We start from the raw sequence: 20,973 nt of genomic DNA on the forward strand, positions 1-20,973 counted from the left end.
AAACCCACCCCAAAAAAAAACCTCAGCAGGTGCAATAACATTCTAATTGCTCCCTGAGATATGGAGGAACGTATCTGTCTCTTTCTAGGTTAATAGACTCCTACGTTTTTTTATTCTATCATTTTCTAGTGAAAATGCGGGCTTGCTTGTAGCGAGTATAAGTCTACTATGGAAGCTTCCCTTATTTACTTTATGTGGACTCTCAGAAACAATCCATAGGTTGGAAAACACTGCCCCACTTCCCACAGAAGTAGTGGTTTAGTTACTGAGTGCTTAATATTATGCTAATGCACATTATTTGTGGTTAGTACCTAGCACAAATATATGGCGAAAAGTGGATGCTTCCTCAAATGTCATAGGAATTTGTATTAAAGCATTTTGCACTGTGATACTCTCTCTGAGAGTTATAATTAACTCCTAGTCTTCTTAATGACTGCACTGTGAATGTTGATACTACTCTGACCAGCGTATCTATGCTATAAAACGCTGTAAATTACTGTTAAATAACAAGTTAGATTCTGTGATGTATAAATTGAGAGAAGAGTAATATTAATTGCAGCTTTGTTTACAATTTAAATACAATATTTTTTTCCTATGCTGTTTTTTTTGTGTTTACTAGTTGTTCTGAGTGGATGTTTAAGGTGTTATGTGTGGGTTTTGGGGGTTTTTTATTTATTTTTAGGCATTCTTTCCCCTTCTCCCTCCCTTGCCTCAAAACATGTGAATCGAGATGAAAATGCAGAATAACTTAGTAATGAGAGCTGTGCTGTCATAGGCTATATATCCCTGTAGGATATATATGTATCCCAGTGTGTGCATATATATATGTGTGTGTGTGTGTCTTGGTGGGGGTAGTGTTTATGATGCCTTTGAGAGGAGTCTGAGGATTTCTTCTTTGCTAGGGAAGAGGCACGCTGCTTCCTGTTTTCTTCAGACGTTGAGAAGTGATAGCACAGAAGAACCAGGCAACTCATTTTATGATGATTCAAAGAAGACTCCACGTGTTCCTTCCTATCAGCAGATCAATTGTGTTGATAGTATCATCAGGTAATAAACTATGAAGCGATTTTAGTGATACAAGTTTAAGATTAATGGGTGGAAGGTAAATATCCAAGCAGTTTGCATTGGTCTAAACTGTCTGGGTTTTGAGTTGTGAGATAAATTTGGGATTGTTTGTAAAGCTGTCTGCCTCTCTGGGCAATCCATCCCAGTACTCAGTCCATCTGAATTATACAGTAAGGAATAATTTAGGGCCTAAGATTCTGTTTGCAACTATTGATGTTTGCCTTCTGCTAGTTCCGCTATTGGTGCAATAGGAGTTCAAGATAATGTCGATGGGCATAATATGTCAATGTCTTCTCAATATACACTTTGAGAACATCCATATAAAACAGAAAGTTGATATAACTTATAAAATTCCGGTATTTTTTAACCCAGTCTTTTTTTTTTTTTTTGAAGAGTAATTGATTGATTTTATTTAAAATACTCCTTGGAAAGCAGATATGTGTCCAGAGCTTCCTGCAGTGAATTTAACATACTAGTTAACAACCCCTGGGTCTCCGGTTTGGATTGTTCAAATGTTTGTCTCTCCAAATGGAGAAAAAACACACAGTAGGGAGAGCTTCCTGTCATATGCTTTTATTTCAGATATCTAGAGAGCTGCAGTATTCCAGCATTGAAAAGGAAATGTAAATCTTCTGCAAATACATCATCGTCCTCTTCAGAAGATGACAAGCAAGTCCAGCAAAGTCAGCAGGAAGTTGAGGCGTTGGAAGGTAACACAAAGTATACTGACAGTCATAACAGAACTGCAACAACTGATGTATTTTGTTTTTTATATGCCTCTGTTGTACGTTCCAAGGTTTATGTCCACTTTTTAAATTGTTGTCACGCTAACAGCACAAATGTTTTGTTTATGTGGTAAATATTTGCTTACCTTGTCTAGATCTTAATATTGTAGCTTATGCTTAATTGTAAGTCTTTGAACGTAGAATGCATCAAAAGAACTATTGTTTGTTGTTGCTAAATGAACCTTCTGTTGCCATGTTTAGTATGTGCTGATGTTGCGCTGGCATATGAATGTTACATTTATTTGTATATAAGACTGTCTTATTTAATAGCCTGCATAGTTACTGTTTGTTTCTGAACCAGTCGGACTTGATGAATTGAGAGCATAGTGCTTGGAATGAAATTCCATGTGGAAACTTTGTCATTTACCAATAGATACTGCTATCCTTTCAGCAATTAATTCCCAAACTCCAATATCTGCTGATCGAGAAGAGACACTGAAAGACCAGGCAACTGCAGGCATAGTGGGAGCTCCTCTGGCAGACCTGACCCTGTCCAACAAGGCTCCAAGTGTGGTGTCTGTCACCAGCCAGTGCAGTTACAGCAGCACTATAGTGCATGTCCCGCACCCTGAATCAGGTACTGTTCACACTTGCAAAACACTGACTTGACTCACTGATTTTTAAATTTATACAATGTTTCCAGACTGAAGTACACAGTGAAAAATTTTTGCCCATTTGAGATACGTTCTCATGAATATGAATTCTTAAATATAATTAAGGTACTTTTAGGGATACTGTGAAGAAAACTTTAGCCTGGAAACTTTTACAGTATTTTACTAAAACCTAGTTTTAACAGAGTGCAGTATTTCCTTTCCCGTTTAACTTCATCACATACATCTCAAACACAACAATGTGCTTTTGGCCACTGAGGATTAAAATAAAAATGACTAATGGGCCAATGTTACTTCATTTTAATGCAGAAAGAAGCATAAAAATGAGTATTTAACTGCTATTGTACTAAGAAAGTATGACAAAAGAAGTGCCTCTGTAACTTCAAAGTGAATTTGAAGTTTTCCAGACCATGTGGAGTAATTTGCTCAGCTGATGCTAGTGTAATTATATTTGAGTGAAAAGGGTGTTTTCTCCCCCCGCCTCTGCAGCCTGTATCTCCTCGGTAGCTCAGATGGGACTGTTTTCTGTGTAACCCTCGGGGTGTTGTGGGAGTTCACACCAGAAGGCCAGAGCAAAGAGTGAGTGATTTATTTTCTTCCCTCTTCAAAGAAGTGACTACAATGGAGGATACTACTGTTGGAAGTGAACAAATTGAGCTGCTTCCTGTGAATGCTCAGAGTCTCACTGCGGTACCCGAGGACTTAAAGCCAGTTGGGCTAACAAAAGAGACATTGTCAGCCCACACTCAAAAGGAGGAGCAGAACTACGTTGACAAGTTCCGCCAGAGGATCTTGCTCTCTCCATTTAGGACTTACCTTCAACAGGGGAGCAGAAGTAACAACAGACATTCCTGTGGCCAAGGTAGGCAGCAGCTTTGAAAACTAAAGACTTACTAGATGACTTACAAAGACCAACCTAGCAGTGGAGTCTGGGTCTCCTTTGTATGATTTAGCAAGTGTCTTACTATGGCTGCAAACAGAATACTTCCTTTGAACTGCCAAGGCTTGACAACAGCATTGCCCACACAGAAGGTCTGTTCCATCTTGGATGTCACTATCTTAGACTTTTTACAAAGCAGATAATTATTGCAATAAACCCTGCAAATCCCAAGTAGTTTATTGCCTCCCCTTGGAGTAATGTGAAAGATCTGATTGGGGTAAGCCAAAATGGTTGATAAGAACACTGATGACATGAAGGAAGATATTGTAGATATGTCAGCAAATCCATCACTGTAGTGTATGGAAGAATTATCGAGAGGAAAGTCAGCTCTCCGAATAATCTACACTCAATTATGTGGATGTTATTCCTCTCTTCTCTCTTTTTTTTTTTTTCTCTCCATTCTTTCTTTTTTTCTATTTCCCCCTAGGTCTGTCATTTCAGTGAATGTGTCTATTTTTCTTCCTCCTTAGGAGATTCCCCTTCAAAGCAGATGAGCCCAGCTAGCTGTAAAAAAGGCAAACATGGAAGATTCAAGCGCCAGAAACCTCAGAGACAGTCCTCAGATAGCCACTCTTCTAGTAAAAATAGAAATAGTCTTCCATGTGAGAAGAGAACAATTCAGAAACAGTCATTCTCTCCCTCAGAGGTGTCCTGTCTGAGCTCCTCCAGTATGAATGTCCTTCCTCCTATGGGATTGCCTGTCTGTTCGGATCCAGTATCTAGTTTTCCAGCCTCTTCTGTAGGAGAGGAGCTTGCCCTTCACTCGTTAACACCTGAGTCCATGCCATCATCACAGCTATGCTGTGAAGCACAGTCATGCCCAGCACTTTATCCCCCAAACGTAGGCATGTTTATGGCTGTATTTTTTCAGAGTTTCCCCATGTATGCTCAGATGCCTCAATATGTCTTTCTTCCTAGCCCTCAGTATGTTTATCCCCCCTCTTCATATCCATGCACTACACTACCTCCAGCTCCCCCTCCTCCTGCTCCATCACCAATAGCACCGCACTCTGTGGATCAGCCCTTTCCAGCCTCTTCCGCCACATCCATGGAGGACCAGCAAGAGGGCCAGCGTGACCAGGCCCTACTGCTGAGCAGCTCGCGGAGCAGCTCCCCACTTCAGCTGAATTTGCTTCAAGAAGAGCTGCCGAAACCTATGGAGCTTTCCATTAGTACTGATGTTAAAGCACGTCCAGAAGCTAAATGTGTAAGTAACACGAATTTTTAATGTACAGGAGAAACTCTGACTATCATGGCGTTCAGTCACCAAAACCAGTGATGATGATCTGTGTTTCCGGGTCACCAGATCTTGTTAGCTGCTTTTTCCAGTGGCTGTGCTATGTAGACTGCAGGGCACAAATAGCACAGGAGGCGGAGAAAGCTGTTTATACTTGCACCCATGGGAACTTGTAACAGTACAGTGTTGGCATTTAGCAAATGACAGAAACCTTCTGGTCTAGGCTGCCACAAGCCGCTTTTGCTCAGCATTTTGGCAGCAGCCTTTTCAATTAAATTGTCGGCAGGAATTTGGGGTTTGGGGCTTTTATGCATGTGGAACTTGGTTAGCACTGCGCAATTCGCATCCTTTTTCACCCAGTCCCACAGTCTCTGTGGAGAACCAAAACAAAGGGAAGATACGCTTCTAATTACTCCCTCTGTCTCCCAGGGATGCAGCTAATGAACGAAGAACAGGGATCCGTGTGGGTCGGTTTCCATACACGGGCATAGAAAAGGCCTCTCCAACTTCCGCGGTAAACTCAGAGGCAGGAATCTGAGCTCTGCAGGCAAGGAAAAAATGTTGGCTCCTGCATCCAGATTGGGCTGGAAAGGCTGGATCAGCTGAAACTGCAGGGTAGGGTCCTGAAAGGGGAGTTGGTGTACCTGTAGCTGCTGAAGCAGTGAGTGTCACATAATGAATCAGGGGCAGATTCTCTCATTTTCCCTGTAGTGCACCATTGCTTGATGTGTGTGGCTGCTTCATGCCATGTAACAGGACGTGAAGGGAACTGACTCCTGCTCTCTTGTCAGCAGAAAATATTAACTTAATGCAACAGTACAATATCTTGACCCAGTGGGGAAGGATCTACAGCAGAAACCAGTAAACTAGAATCCAGATGCTTCTTGATTTCACCCATGAAGACTGTTATCCTGAGTTCTAGACCGCCATTCATTTTCAGAACTAGAAACTCCAAACCTATTGAATTGATATGAGAACTTAGTCAACATGTGACAAATTCAGTAAATGCACAGACTTCCTTTTTCAAACTTAAAGTGACTTCCATGGATGTGTTTGTTTTGATTTTTGTCTTCAGGACAATGATCCAGAAGATAGTGGTAACAGTGCTAGCCATTGTGCTTCTGGTGAATTTACTGACCACTCGCTGTATGAGGACTCCCAGTCGCGTACAGGTTCAGCAGCGTCAGGCAGTGGATCAGCTTTATCTGGTTCTTTAGGCTCTGGCTCCAATGAGACTTCTGGTTGTGGCACAGGTAGGGAAGTTCAAGATGGGGATGTTTGGTGCTTTGGTGCTAGAGGGCTTTCTGACGTGTTGGTAATTCATAACAAGATACTGTAGTGGGAATGGGAGATCCGAGTAAGAGGATCTGTAGTCTTTACTGTTCATCAACTTTCAGTGTTTAAAGCCAAGTTTGTTTCAGTCACTGTAGTTGGAAATGGGAATGTAAGAAGCTATTCCTTTAACCTGTAAGTCACACTTTCGTTTTGCTCATTATCACTTTTCTCTGTATTAGATACTGGCTTACATCTTGTTTGAATAAAGGTACATCTGCCTAGAGCAGGACCTCTTGAAACAGAAGCAGAGAAATTGAGCCAATTAATTTTGAGAAGAGTAAATAGAGCTTTGGAGATCTTGACTAACCTAATAGAATGCACTTTATCTTTAAATTCTCAGTAGGTAATAATCACTTGCTAGAGCAATCATCTTGGGAGTACCTGTGTTTGTATTACAGAACTAGCTCGCAAGAATACACTGGTGTTCTTTCACTTTTTGTGCTGAATTACTAGCATTTCTCGGGCATCTGCATTCATTTTTTTTCATGGTAATTCTCAGCAGGTAGTGGCAAAAGCAGCAAGTATTTTGCCAGTAACGATTCTTCTGAAGCTTCCAAGGAAGAGAAAAATCAGGAACCAGAAGGAAAAGGGACAGCTCATAAATTCAAACATGAGTCAGCCTGGGTGATGATGGATCACACACCTGAGCGAGTTCTAATGACTTACCAAATGCCTAACAGGTTGAAAAACATCAACAATTTCTGACATGTGGTTTGGAATTGTGTATAGAACTGTAGAATTAAAATGAGACCATGGAAACAGTGCACATACCAATGAAGCTCCAAGAAGGTGTATTAATTTACTGTTTGTGGATTTTATGCCCTGGTTATTTCCTTTTGTCTGTTTTTATTCTCCCATTTCCCCCATCAGTTAAAATATGGTAACATGTAACCTTTTTGCTGATGTGTTAAGAGGATTGGTTATTGTCCTGTACTTTGAATACATAAAGGGGTAAAAATACTTACATGTTATTTGCAAGTTGCTTGCAATTAGCTTATATATAATTTGTAATGAGATTCCATATTTAAAAAAAAAACCACACAAAACAATAAAGCAAAAAACCCCACACCAAACACCCCAAAAACCCTAACAAAAATGACAATGAGAAAACCCTGACAGTTAGACCAGTGTTGAAAGAAGCCTTACAAAGCAAGTAAGATAAAACATAGTTACTTTTCAATGGCTGATGCTGTCTAGACTTCAGCCATAGATACTGGTGAAGAGGCTCTCCCAATGTGATGATAATCAGTGCCTGCCTTGCTTCATTTAGTACAGCTGTGTTCACAGGTATCTGTTACCTGCAGAGTTAAAGAGGAAGTTTTAAAGGAGGATCTGGAGAAGCTGACAGTCATGCAAAAGCAGCAGCCTTGGTTTACGGATGGGCAAAAGAAGGAGCTTGCAGAGGTGCATACGTGGATCCGGACCCAGACTGTCCCACTGCAAATCAGCACCCAAGTAAGGAGCTGCAAAAGGAATCAGCACCTTATTCATGCCTTAGCCAGCCAGAGGCAGTGCCATTTCTAACCAATGCAATCTTATAGTGCTGGGGTCACTGATGGTTATTACTTGTAAATATAAGAAGGAAATCAGCTCGAGTATGCTAGCCAGATGAGAAATGTCAAAATACAGGTCTCTCCATTACATTTTTTTGCAAGTTATGCAAATTCTGTGTAGGAACCACCTCTAACAAAGTTCCTTCAGTCACACTGTTGGATGAATGGGAATAGTGTCACACACTCGCATAAGAGTCCATATCTAGTGGTGGTTTTTCTGTTGGTGTTAGATCTTTTGCTCTTTTTCTCATAAAGTTGATTGCTGCCATGATTGAATAGCATGTAACATTGGAACATTAGTGAAGATTAGAGCAAGTGCATTCAGCAAGCTGAAAAATGCTCATAATCACAGAGGAGGTTCAGGCATATAGTAAGAAACACAAAAATAGCTGGCTTTTTGTAGGTGGATTCATTCTTTAAGAATTTTGGTATCTTATGCCTGATTATTTGATCTGGTATAACTCTTGGGCACTCTGATAAACTACTTCTGATTTATCTTAGTATGTGTTAGAGAATGTCCTAATCAGTTTAAAGTGCTCCCAGGTGCTATGGAGAAGAAAAGAGCAAGGCAGAACTAGTCCCACAGAGATCTAGAGTTCCAATGATGAGTTGTACAGAAAATCTCAAGGCAGAGTGGGCTGCATTCGTGTACTCACGCAGCAGAAAAATCTAATGTCTGTTATAGCAGTGTATGCTCTATGTGCTAGTATTTTCCAATGTTGTATTCTGAGCTGTGGTATTTATTCTTAGAGCAGAAAAAACTGAGAAATCTATGTCCTTGGCTCTGGAACAAGACCAGAAAATTAGTCTTTGTTTTCCTAATACCTTGTTGATAAAAATCTTGTGTGTCCTATTGTGGTTAAGACCACGTGTTTGATTCAGATAACAATGATGTCCAGTGATCTCACAGAAAATTCTGTTGAATGTTTACATCTCAAACGTTATGAGATGCAAATACAAATATTTGCTATCTAAGGTGCTAAAGCTGTTCCAAAGCAGTAGGTCATGTTTCTAATACAGATTGTCATTTTGCAAATGCAACCAGGCTTCCGACAGTAGAAAGAAATGCAGGATTTCTGTTTTAACACTTTATTTCAATATCGTACCATTTCTCAAGAACAAGAAAAATCTGGTCTATCAATACACTTGGGCATGTCAGCCTTTTTTTGTTGGTTGGTATTGTTGCTGGTCAGTCTGTGGTCCAAATCCTTAATGAGCAGCTTGCTTATAAAGCTGAAAGATAAGGCCTTCAAATTCAAGGAAGTCACGTGCCTTTTTATCTCAAAGCTAAAACTGTATGCTCCACTAACCAAAGAATTCGTTTCTGAGACAGGATAAGTTGGAGGTGCCAGTACCTGCTTCTGAAAATAAGATATCTATATAATCACTGCTTTTAAAGAGATTTCAGCCCATTGGTGAGAGGTTTCAAGAGATTGCAACATATCATGCTATCAGGATTTGACTCTTTGAAATATACTCATAAAAAGGAGAATTTATGTTACTATGTTCTTGTTCCTTTTTAAAGGGCTGTGTTACATGTGACATCAGGGAAGCAAGTTGTGGGGCTGCAATGGCTGATGACAATATGGAAAACAAGGGAGAATCGTCTCCACTACTGCAACGCTGAAGACATCAGCACTTGTGTCAGTAAAACCGCTTGGTGTAATTCCCATTCTCTTTTCCTCTGGCTTTGCTACATACTAGCAGTGAATCTATCTGGCTATCTCTTCCCAACATGAGCAGTCACACATGTGAAGCTAGATCTTCTTCCATTACCCCTCCACTCCTGGCATGACTTTGAAGACGATCTTTCACTGGGAGGCTGTTTCCGTCCCTGACCTCACAGACTTGACACAATGGGTTATGTTTCTAACTTTTGATTACTCAATGATGAGCAAAATACAAAGGTTTTTTGGGTTCGGGGTTTGTTTGTTTGAACTTGGCAAGGAAGAGTCTGAAAAGATGCAGTGATGAACCTAACAGATCAGAGCATGTTTACTCTCCAAGTAAGGTTAGATGTGTTGAAACGAGCATTGAAACCAAGCTACAACACAGTGCTCTTCGTTTTCGTTTGTTTGACCTCTTTAGAGGTCTAAACTGAAGATCCTAATACTCTGAGGCTCTAAAGTCACTGTAGCTGGTTCGAGAAGCCAGTAGACTTTTTAGTGAGCAGCTGAAAACTGGCCAAGTTATTCTGCATCAAAATCCCTTTTGCCAGCCATCAAAAAAATAAGCTGAAGTGGAAAGAAGCAAAGCTATTCCCTATGTTTTTCATGATAACTGTTTTGGAACGAAGTTGTTTTGGAGCTTTTGCTTTTAAAGCTGTCTTTCTAACTGGTTTGCAAATCCATTAGATTAAATTATAAATAGCAATCAAAAAAAATAGAAGCAACAATTTGGGAGTTATTTCCTTATACAGGACCTGCTTTTTCATAAAAGACACATGGAAGACCTTCTCTGTCAAGGCAGTATGGCCTAGTTATCAATTCAAGTAGCTAAATGCAATCTTTTATCTTCTGTTGCTAGCACTCTGGAAGGTGGATTTGTATCTTAATTTTTTTGTTGCTGTATTAAAGTAGTTAGATGAGTTGAATCCAGACATAGCAAATAGGAATTTTTGAGCCATTTCCCTGTTTTGTTTTCATTGTGGTGATGCCAAAAACAAAAAGAGATTGAGCTTCACTTCTTCTGCTTTCTTGAAAAGTCGCATGTTGTGGAGCCGAACTTGAACATCAAACCACATATTAATTATTTCTTATCACTGTTGACTTCCTGTACAAGTTTTAACCTCTTTCTTTATAATGGAGTCTCTGACTGTTGAAAACCATGGATGAAAAATTAGTTTGTGCATAGTGTGAGTTTGTTCAGAAAGTGGTAACCACTTTCTCTTTCAGTATGTGAAAGGACTTACTGTTCTCACATTAATACTTCTAGCTTAAAGCTGAATGTCTCAAAGTGCTCTTCAAACAGGACATGCTTCACTAAAACCTAGCAAATTTTGTCTGATTTCCCCTTTATTTATCAAAAGCTGGATATAACCAGATTTTCCTTGTGGTGTTATTAATCACCTTAGCCTTCTCAACAAAGAGTTTTAAATGTAACACATTATTCACCCTTTTGTTCTGTGTAATTCATCCTTTTCTGCTATGTTTTTCTGTATGAAAAGATTTTCCCTTTTTCAGTTTCATTTACTAGTAAGCTTCAAGTTGTTAAGTTAAAAATATTGTGATCTGCAGATCATTGAAGGAAAACTATATTTATATAAAGGTTTTTGTTACCTTTTAAAATCAATTCTGTGACAATCTTTGTCATTAAAGCTTATTTCAAGGAAAGTTATTTTTACAGAATTTTAAGTTTTCAAGGCTAATTTGACTCAGGCAGTGTTCTTTCCTCTCCCCACCCCAGTATGCTTGCCTGCTGTTTATACCTATCACTTTCTATTTATTCGTAAGGTGCATTTCTTCATTTGTGTCTCAGTTTTTTCAGCTTGAACTTGTTTTTTCTTAAGTGTTGTAAATCAGCAGAGGCCCACACATCCTCAGTACTTTTTGTGTCTGAACTTTAAATGTGTCTTAAAATAAGAGACTTCAATAGGTGTTTACATATAGCAAGTTAAGTATTCAAGTAGGAAAATGTGGGCGATACCTTATGTCTGTCCTAGTCTTTTTCCAGCACTTTCCAAATATGGTATTCTGCTTTATAACCACACTGCCTAAAATACTTGCTCCAAAACATAGAATTGTTTAGGTTGGAAAAGACCTTTCAGATCATCAAGTCCAACCATAAACCTAACACTATCAAGTCCACCAAATCATATCCAACATGTAATAAGATGCTTTTGTGTATAGGTTCTTTTCTTAATTGGGAAGCTTCTTAACTAACTTAACTGTCAAATTAGACTGATGCACTAGAATCCATTGTAATTAGCTGTGCTTAAATTAAAACGACTGCTTTAGTGTCTTCTGAGATTTAGTGAAATAGATTAATTTGAATACTCCAGGTAAGGACGGCAGTCTCCTTCAAAATAGTTTAAAAGTGGAAGCAGGAAGGAAAGTTTAGATAATCAACTCTTTTGCTGTACATTATTTCCACTGTTTATTTCCTGAGTATGAAAATGAGATGGTTTGCGATGTCTTACCAGGCATATGTCATCCATTTTATAAAACAGTGGGACTTCGTTTAGGAGAAATGTAATATGTACCTAACACTTGAATAATGCTTTTCATCCATAGGTCTGGGAACATGTAAAAAATATGACTATCGTTACCCCAATTGCATAAAAAGGGGCAGAGACACAAAGGACTTGCACAGTTGCATACCCCCAGTTCATACCAAATCCAGGAGTATAATTTGGGGATCTTCACTTACTGTATCCTGTGCTGTCTTTGCTACATGTGGTCAAGATTCTGACCCATGTGTAGAAACCTGATCATATTAAATGTGTTTCTTGTTTGGAGATGTTAACCCTTCTTGTACCACCTACTACTGTGAATTTGTGCCCAGTAGGATCATATAGCAACAGAAATCCTAGACAGTTCTTGTAGTGCCATGAGCACCATACCCTGTGACCATATATAATGAAGGTGCATGTGCCTAGGCGTTTGAATTCAAAGTTTGTAATCCTGGCTAAATCTTAGGTGCAAGATTCCTTGTCTGGGGCTACACTTGTCCTGGGTTACACAAAAAAATATGGTGTGGGAGAAGAATATAAGAGGAATGAAGAGGTGAATCAGTGCCATGTATGACAATGAAACTAAATCATTTGCCCAAAAACGCAACCGGTCTTGGCTGCAGGTTTAGGACAAAAAACAGTTTCCCAAGCTACTCTTTACCCCACTAGAACCACATCTTGCAATCAAATGCCTTATCAAGCCTTTTGGGAAGGACCTTGTTTCCATAAGGTTTCAGGAACTGGTAGTTTTTACTTCAGCTTATATTAATCTTTCAGTCTTTGTAGTTTGCTGGAGTAGTTGACGTGAGATCCAGTTCTGATCTGAAAGACCAATGGAGTAAATATTGCGGCCAGATTTGCACATGCTATTTTGTTTATGTGACTTTGTTTTGCCTGGCATAATTAAAATGTTGCAGATAGTTTAAAGCTGCTTGGAAGGTCACCTTTTTTGGTGATCAAAGGGAAAACACGCAAGTGCAGTAATGATGCAGTTACTACCCCCTGTGGGGGCGTCAGCAGTTTGGAAACCCTTGGTGGATTTCACTGGCAATTTTTTTTTGTTGTATTCATAAATATGGAGTGATGTTTTTAAAAGATGAGTTGATGTGCGAATATTTTCATGGCATTGCTATGAACAGGAGGGACCCCAGTGTATTTTTACAGTGCGATAAATATTCGCTGAATGAGTAATGTATTGGTAAGCTTATCTTCCAGCTGAATCGAGTTTCAATCACAATTGAATGAATTTTTACATCAGTTGATAGGAATATTTTATTGAAATAATATTCAGCTGTGGTTGAATTTACAGTTGTGATTTTAACTGTACACTTTAAGGGAGCTTCTGTTTTTATAAATAAAACTGAAAAATATACTGCAAAGAATGTTTCAAGTGTGTGTTTACTTTTGTTGTTTGGTAATTTCTAGAAAATAGACTTCTAAGAAAATATTCATTACATTTTTCTGATTGTACATAGGTGTTGAGGTTGTGAGTACAGTGAAAATGGTGATGTGGTGGCCATTCATCCTGTTTCGTGTGGGGTTTTGTGGAGTTTTTTTTAATCTCACTCTACCTTGCCCACTTCAGGACATGTTATTTCCTTTCTGATTGCATCCCACAAAGAAGGGCAAGTACCTTTTGAATTTAAAGGATTATATTTGGATGTGTAAGCTGTTGGGGTTTGGCATGCAGGATTTAAAGCTTCTGTCTGTGCTGATTTTGTTAGAAAAGGTAAATAATAAACACCCTGGGAGCCCTTTGGCCCCACTGTTCTAAAATTTGTGTTCTAGGGGAGGTACAAAGAAACAATTCATAGGTTTAATTCACAGGCATGTCTTATAAAGTAATGAAGTTCTTCACTAATTGCAGAGAAACAATTTGTTCATCTTTTTCTGCTTTAAGGGACTTTAGAGAGAAGTGTGGTCCACAGTGCTTAAAGAAGCCTGCAGGAGAAAGGCAAAGTCACTGCAGGGAGTACAAGGTACAGAACAAAACATGTAGCATCTTATTAAAATTGGTAAAGAAAGAAGCAATCGTACATAAGTATGTAACTGAAGGTGCTTCTGGCAAGGTGATGCGGTTCCTTGAAATACAGGCATCTCGAATGTAACATTGGATATATTTTTGCTGATAGTTTATTAATTTTTAAGAGGGTGGTTTGGTCATTCTAAACATACAAACATGAGCCAAATTATCTAGTTATTTTTGGTCAAAAAATATGAGGAGAAGTGAATAGATTTGTGAAATGAAAAAGTTCAAGGTGGTACTATGTTTTTATTCAGAGATTTAGGCAATGTCAGTCCAGCTACATTACTGGTTTGTTAATAGCAGTCATCCTCCTGTCAGCTGAAGTTCTTGCTCACAGTTAAAAACCTGTAGCTTTTACTTCTGCGTGGATGTCAAAGGTGAGCTGAATGAGGTCCTTCTGTATTTTTGGCAGATGGTGAAAGACAAGTATTGGCCTGTGATTCTTACTCGCCCCAATTGCAAAAGTAATGGGACCGTAGCTTTTCTGTATTAAGTTTGCTCTACAGTTGTATTAACTTTCAGGATATATATTACATACTGCTCCTGGGCAGCTCGAACAGGTGTCTGCCTGCTTGGCTTCCGTTTGATGCTCCAGTTTGCTGCCTGAAACCGTTACAGGCAGGCTCAGGCTGGCACAGGCAGGACTCTTGTGGCTCACTGCCCCAGCTGCAGTTGCACCTTTCTGTCTGCTCTGAGAGCTCTGCCCTGTCCGGTGCAAAGACAATCAGCCTGGCCTCCAGAGCTCTTCCTACAATCTCTTTAGTTTTCTGACAGTTCCATCCTTCTTGTCTCTGGCCTGCAGAAGAGAGGAAAAGCTCAGACCTGAAAGCTGGCAGGAGCTATAGGTTATAGCAGAATGGAGGAGAACCAGAGTTTGCCCTTCTCTGTTGCGGACTCGCCAGGCTCTTTGCTCTTGGGCCCTGGAAGTGAGTTTATCTGGCATCTGCCATGAACGTTTCCTTCAGGAAGGAGACAGTTGGGTGTGCAACAGGGTTTCAAACAGTCGTCGTCTTGAGAACTACCAGTCATGTCCAAAGATGCGGTCTGAACCTCCTTTCTACCAGAGGCAAGGACTGTGAATGACTGGAACTTTTAGGCTCTGCTGAAATTCTGCTATATTTGAATTAGCTGAATTCCACCCTGCCAGACCCTGCTGCTGTGCTCTGGCCTAGCTTGAACACAGTAAGTTGTTTGAGTATTGCTTCTTTTGATGCTATAACTGCTAGCAAGTATTTTTGCACTATCGAAAGCTGAAACAGTTTGAGGGTTTATAGCTCAATTACCTTGTCTTGACTTCATCCTCACCATCTGACAGCTCTCTTCATTCTTTATTCTCTTAGGTAGATGGCTAGTGAACTTTTTAATACTTGTAATATTTTTTTGTTTTTATTCATTGTGGGTTTCTTTATTTTGCTTTATGTTTGCAATTTTTGAAGTGGGATTGAACAGTTGTGTTTTCCCCAGTCTTTGTAGGCTCTACACCTTTCCCTGCCTATGAAATAAATCTATCTTAGATGGTTATTCATTTAGATAAATTTGAAGTCTTTTCTTACAAGCTTTTATTGACTGATGAGGTGGCAGAAAAGGAGTAATTTCCAGACAGGCACTGACTTGCTCCGTTGTGTAAGAGAAAGATGAATGTTCAGAAGATTTCAAATAGTTGCACAGTGCATCCAGCTGCTCTGCATTTATAAGCACATTTTTCTTTGTTATAGCTGGCTTCATCTGTCTCACAATTTATGTGAAGTGAACAAGCTGTATCAAGCCTGTAGGCCTTGTTTAAACAGCACAGTCAGAGATTTATGATGTATATTATTGAGATCAATGTAGCATGTGTATCACTGGTAGGTGAAGTTTACTTCAAGCTTTCCATGAGCCTTGATTAGCATGAGGTTTATGCTCAGTATGTGTTGAACAAGGTAGGGCTTCACACCTCAGACTATTTGTGCATGTTATCAAGACTGCCATCCCCCAGAGAAAATTCCTGACTCTTTCGCTCTGTTCATTGCAGATACTATCAGGCAGCACCTGGGATTGAGAAAGTATGCTGGTACTCCACGTACAAAGGAATCAGACTGCAGCTGGTCTTTTGTCTTCTCCTTCATTTACTTTAGATGCCAAGATACAACAACATTATAAAAACTGTGTGGTGGCTCAGGGGAACAAACCTCACTGCCCTTGAGTGCCCAAGCAAGAGGTGACTTGCCCTAGTAACACTTGTGATCTATGTCCATATATCGCCTTCCCGCATCTGTGTGTGCAGCCACATAAGTACAGGTCAGGGTCATAGAATCTTTTAAGTGATGTCATCCCTGTCTGCCTCCAGTGACTGTCTGCAATCTGGGTGTAAAACTTTGACATTGACTACCATAATGTTTACCTTCCATGCTGTGCTTGATAATCAGACACAATTCTTAAAGCCTGTGCTATGCACAGGCAACCTTGTTGTCATGGGCAGCTGGGGACTAGGCAAGGTTCTGCAAAGAATTAGATTTGTGGGTTTTTCTTTACAAGTGACCAAGAGAAACAGTTCTCTCTCTCCAGCAGTAGTGGGAGCAGATACTTGATCCTGACACATGCTTATTGTTTTTGTGGTGCCTTCGGGATGGTAGGAGGGGACTGGGCATTGTTAAGCTGCCATTCCTCACCAGCTCAGCACCATCAGGGTATGCAGCAATGACCCTTTCTTCCTGGCACCCCAATCTATGTCAAGTGACAAAGGAGAAAGTCCTCTTGCCTCTGGACTTAATGCAGTTAAGGCATCACTCTTCTGGGAGGTTTCACGGAACCCCATGGGAATCTTGCTTCCCCTGCCTGAGTTCTCTTCATGTTGCATATTTATCTCTTTGTCCCATTACTTTCTTCCTGTTGTGCTGAACTCTAAGAAAATACAACACTGCTCACAGCATAATTGCAAAACATCAAGAATTTATTAATTTCCAAGTAGCGTAGAGTCTAAAGTTAGGAGCTGTCTTCATGTTTCTTCATTCTCATTTTAAATCAAGCAAATCTATATACATGTTTTCAGACATTTGTATAAATTATGCAACCAAGTCAGAGAGAGTTTCTTCTCCTGTTCACACACAATACTTCCAGAAACATTCGGAAAGATTCCCACGTTTCTTGTACTGCTTCCTGTCCTTGGTCAAGAAGCGGCCCAGCAAAGCAATTCGAGGATGATTTCCATAGAAAGTCTGGAGTCAAAGAGCATTAGAGAGGTTACTGTTGGATGGTAAATGTTCCCAGTGGAAAAGTATGCTCTTCACTGCCCCAACTGGTCACCCAGCCTGGTGTTCTGACTGGGGAAGGACAGGCAGCTGCCCAGAGTGCCCTCAGATTTAGATGATGCACTAAAAATAGTCCCTGTCTTCTGCCTTTGTATTTAATTCAGCAGACAAGTGAACAGGAATGATGTTCTCTATTTACCTAATGATTCATAACAAATCTGATAATACTGTATAGCCTATGTAGTAGTGGGGGGGTGGGGGGAAATGACATGCAGCTAATACTGGTTAATGCACTAGCCTGGCCTGGTGAAGCTGGAAATTGGCCTTTATTTAGTAAGCTTTTTTTCTGGGGAAAAAAGTGGGGGGGTTAGAATGAAATGCTCTGGATTACATGTTCTTTTTTTCTTTTTTTTCTCCCCCCCCCCTTGCTTATCTAACTGCTAGGTGATTCCAGCTTCAAGAACACTGTGGCATACTTTAGTCTATACAGTTTATGAGGTCTCTGGATCTTAAACGATGTCTTGGTAACAATTCTGTGTAGTTTAAAATGTGGAGGCTTATTTTTCTTGTTCCAGTGATGGATGGACATTTACGTACCTCTTTGATGTTTTCCCTTGGGTTGTAGCTGCTGGGGCTAAGACCTGGTAGAGGGGAGACATAATTAAATGTTTTACCATTTAGAAATCATGAACCTACACAAGTCATTCTGGTGTGCCATAGTGCTATAGCTAGCAGAAGTCTTGAACTGGAATGTTCAGAGGACCAGACAGAAAACCCTTTTGCTGCAGCGTGGCCAGTTCTTCTTGTGGCACACAGTTCCAGCAAAATCTGGGACTCTGAAGATGCAAGCCGTACTGTCCTCTGCAGCAGGCATCTATTATGTCTGTTGCCTCCCAAACCATCTATTGCTATTGATTCTGCACTTTCTGCAAGTATTCATGCTTTTTAAGAGACTGTGCTACCTTGTTTTGTCTGCTAGCTCCTTCTAGGTCAATCTTTGCCTTGCCCTGGTTTGGCTGTACAGAGGTTTTGCTAAACTTATTTGGAGACTTTTCCAGCTAGTATTGAGCTGCAAGCATGGCTGCTCAGCAGGTTTCCCCAAGGTCCCAGTTAACTAAATGACAGCTGTCTGTTGCCTACACATTATGTCATATTTCAGTAAATACCCAGGGGTCGGGGCATAATATCTGTGGAAGCTGGACATGCAAACCATGGGCACTCTCCTATGAATTGCTGTGGTAAATCCTCACCTGCTTTGTTGTCTTCAGTCCGTGTGCCCAAGAGCTCTGGCAGAAACTGAAGCAGGGAAGTGCTTCCTAGGCTGCCCAACCGCTCCAGGTTTAATCTTGAATCTTCATCAGCTGCAAACAAAAGATGACAGAAACAGGCACATGGTAAGAGCCTTTTGCTTTGAATCTCTGTTTCAGTCTGTCTCGGATGATTTCTGACCAGGTTTGTTGGCCCCACCTGTTGAAGATTATAATGAAATCGCCAATCATCCATCCTCATTTAATGAATGTAATAGGGGATAGTTGGAGATTTCTTTTCCTTCCAAAGCTTTGAGAAAAGATACCTTCCTGGTGTTAATCTCAGATTCTCATTTCTCTGGCAGATCTTTCTTTAAGAAAGTTTTTTGGCCAACAGCAGCCCCTCCCATTGCTTGGGGAACTCGCAACCTAATCCTTCTGGTACCCAGCTGTAGACAACCCAGACTTGCATGTTATTTATTTATTTATTTTAGTCCATTTCTTTATCAACTAGTTCCTATGCTGGTGCTTTTCTATGAATAAAGACAAAACTTCCTGTTCACGGCCTATTAACCTGCTCAGTTTCCCAGCTATTAAATGCAATAAAATGGGGGGGAAGGCAGGAATAAATGTAGGAAATCTTAAAACATATTTTGGCAGCTATGCTTCTCAGTGCATTTCAATCATCTCTCTCATTTAATGTATGTACCAGTACAGATATTATTACTTTTTCTAAAACAACAGATTGGTGATACCTAGTGGAATTAATTTGTATGTGCATAGAGAATTTAGAATTCTGTAACTAGCCTGTGCTCCAAGGCAGGTTGCCAACAGGAGCCCTTGGTGGTGTTATACGTGGGGTAAATAAGGCTTTTGTAACCTGAGCAGTAGACTTCATCTTTGCTAATATATAGCAGACATGCAAAATTATGGGCAACGAGAGGGTGCTGTTATCAAACTCTAGTTGTGTAGATGGATATTGTTTTGTAGTTGCACTTTTAGATGATACAATGGAATTTTAGTTGCTCTCACCTGCAGGGATGGGTGAGCCTGTATAGCTCCTCAATAGGGAATATATAAGAAAATAAACTGCCGAAAATAATCCCCCAACACTTCAAAAACCTGGACCAAGATCAAGAACTTGAAGACCTTGGACATCCACGTTGTTAGTTTGTCCACTGTACAAAAGGACAATTGCAAAGGACAGTGGGGATTTCAGCGTAAGACTCTGAATAAGAATACTGTAACCTCCCTGTGCTATGTGGAGACAATTCATATCTCTAGGCTTGTATTATTTTTTAATTCAGAGCAGCGTTAGCAGGTAAACTTGCTTTGAGATTTAAAAAAAACCAAAACAACCATCTTTAATACAGAGTTCTACTTCTGTCTTACCCAGCCTAGAGACTCTTTGTATTAGATTTAATAAGCCTAATGGATGTCTTCAAACAAATGCAGTAATTGTTAGAGCCAGCATGTTCACCCTATGATGTGATAGATGTTATCCATACTGAGTCATGGTTGCCTGTAAATGCAACTTACATAGTGGAAGACTTGAGAAGATGCTGGCTTAGTGAGTCCAAGACTTGCGAAGCAAACCTAAGGACTACTGATACCTATAAACCAGCACAACAGCTGTTGCACCTGCAAAGCAGGTAAGAACAGCCACATTTGAATAGTCAGCTTTATGCAATAACTTTGGGTTTGATTTGCCTGTTCTTTCAGAACTCATTTCAGAAACTTTTCCAGCACAGGTCAGGTCTGATGACAGTAACCTTTCCAGACTCTGTTGTGCATTTTTACTGAGCTATTTCAGTCTTGACTTATAGTATAATTTCAAACTTTGAGGACAGCTTTTTCAAGCAAAGATTTATTCTTTCACTGGACTGAATGGAATCTGCATTAGTGCAAACAAATAGCATGCTCAATACATCGCTATTTTTGTAGTGTAAGACAGACTTGCCTGTTCTTGATCGAAGTAAGACTGCATTAGCCTTTGCAGTAGGTTTCCCTCTTTTTAAACACAACTTTGGATAAACATAGCTCATTTTAAAGTGCAGCAAGAGGAGAGACCATACAGCCAAGTTACTTTAAATTACCCAATGCCTACTAATGCTACTTCAAATACAGACACTATATATGCCAGCTTGCATTCGGTGCTAGAAGGCTCAGATACCTTTGTCTCCTGGACCTCAAAGCAGCAGGAAGAGCTATTTAGGGCACCCAGCCTCCCTGTTTTACAAGACTAGCACCCACTGACAGTGTCACTTACACTGTCGGTGTTCTGAAGACATTCCTGCTTTTTCTATAGCCAATCAGCACAGATAAAGGCCCCTCAGAAAGCATACCTGCTTCTCTTCTGGTTTTACTGCTTCAGCCTCTGCTTTATGACCAGTAAAAACAAGAGACTCTTACCTGAGAGCTGATAAGACATCTCACTGGCGTTGGTGATAGGGAGAGACGAGAGAGGACAGGAGAAGCTGATAATAATGAGACAGCAGAATATCAGCTTGTGCATCGTTGCTGAGTTGAATATATTTCGTCTTTGTCTACCCCTGTAACTCAGAAGTCCTGTCTGACTGTTGCCTCTGCTCCCATTTTCACCCATTATATAGCCGCTCATGACCTCATAAATATCATCATGTTCTCTCCCCCCTTCAAAAAAAAAAAAAATCCAATGAATTTATTGCCCATTGATTCTAAATGGAAACCACTTTGCATTGATGTAATTTTTCAAGGTAACAGTTCATAGACAATAAATTTACTGTCTTACAGCTTG

At 40.1% G+C, this 20,973-nt stretch overlaps 2 protein-coding genes across 17 annotated transcripts in view; one reads left to right on the forward strand and one right to left on the reverse strand.

Annotated features, from left to right (window-relative positions):
* Nucleotides 1-20,973, forward strand: part of PER3 (period circadian regulator 3) — a 47,076-nt gene that overhangs the window by 10,493 nt on the left and 15,610 nt on the right. For 5 of the 16 annotated variants that reach the window (XM_087755607.1, XM_087755613.1, XM_087755616.1 and 2 more), the window contains 9 exons: nt 903-1,047; nt 1,648-1,775; nt 2,224-2,427; nt 3,072-3,323; nt 3,872-4,608; nt 5,714-5,891; nt 6,473-6,653; nt 7,278-7,428; nt 9,052-13,070. In XM_087755607.1, the coding sequence (XP_087611733.1) occupies nt 903-1,047; nt 1,648-1,775; nt 2,224-2,427; nt 3,072-3,323; nt 3,872-4,608; nt 5,714-5,891; nt 6,473-6,653; nt 7,278-7,428; nt 9,052-9,153 (2,078 nt within the window). In that variant the 3' untranslated portion in view covers nt 9,154-13,070. Of the gene's footprint in view, nt 1-902; nt 1,048-1,647; nt 1,776-2,223; nt 2,428-3,071; nt 3,324-3,871; nt 4,609-5,067; nt 5,300-5,713; nt 5,892-6,472; nt 6,654-7,243; nt 7,429-9,051; nt 13,071-15,734; nt 16,130-18,218; nt 18,345-20,973 lie in introns of those variants that run through there. The other 11 variants (XM_087755611.1, XM_087755614.1, XR_015704361.1 and 8 more) reach the window with 10 other exon arrangements.
* On the reverse strand, nt 16,801-20,712 carry UTS2 (urotensin 2). Its single transcript, XM_009460851.2, has 4 exons — nt 20,610-20,712; nt 18,201-18,311; nt 17,548-17,591; nt 16,801-16,917 (listed from the first exon to the last, which is right to left on the reverse strand). Exons 1-4 carry the CDS (start codon nt 20,710-20,712, stop codon nt 16,801-16,803), a joined length of 375 nt encoding a protein of 124 aa, XP_009459126.1.

The sequence above is a fragment of the Nipponia nippon genome, unplaced genomic scaffold (genome assembly GCF_047370975.1).
Source record: "Nipponia nippon isolate SJK-2023a ecotype South Korea unplaced genomic scaffold, ASM4737097v1 scaffold_19, whole genome shotgun sequence".
Taxonomy (NCBI): domain Eukaryota; kingdom Metazoa; phylum Chordata; class Aves; order Pelecaniformes; family Threskiornithidae; genus Nipponia; species Nipponia nippon.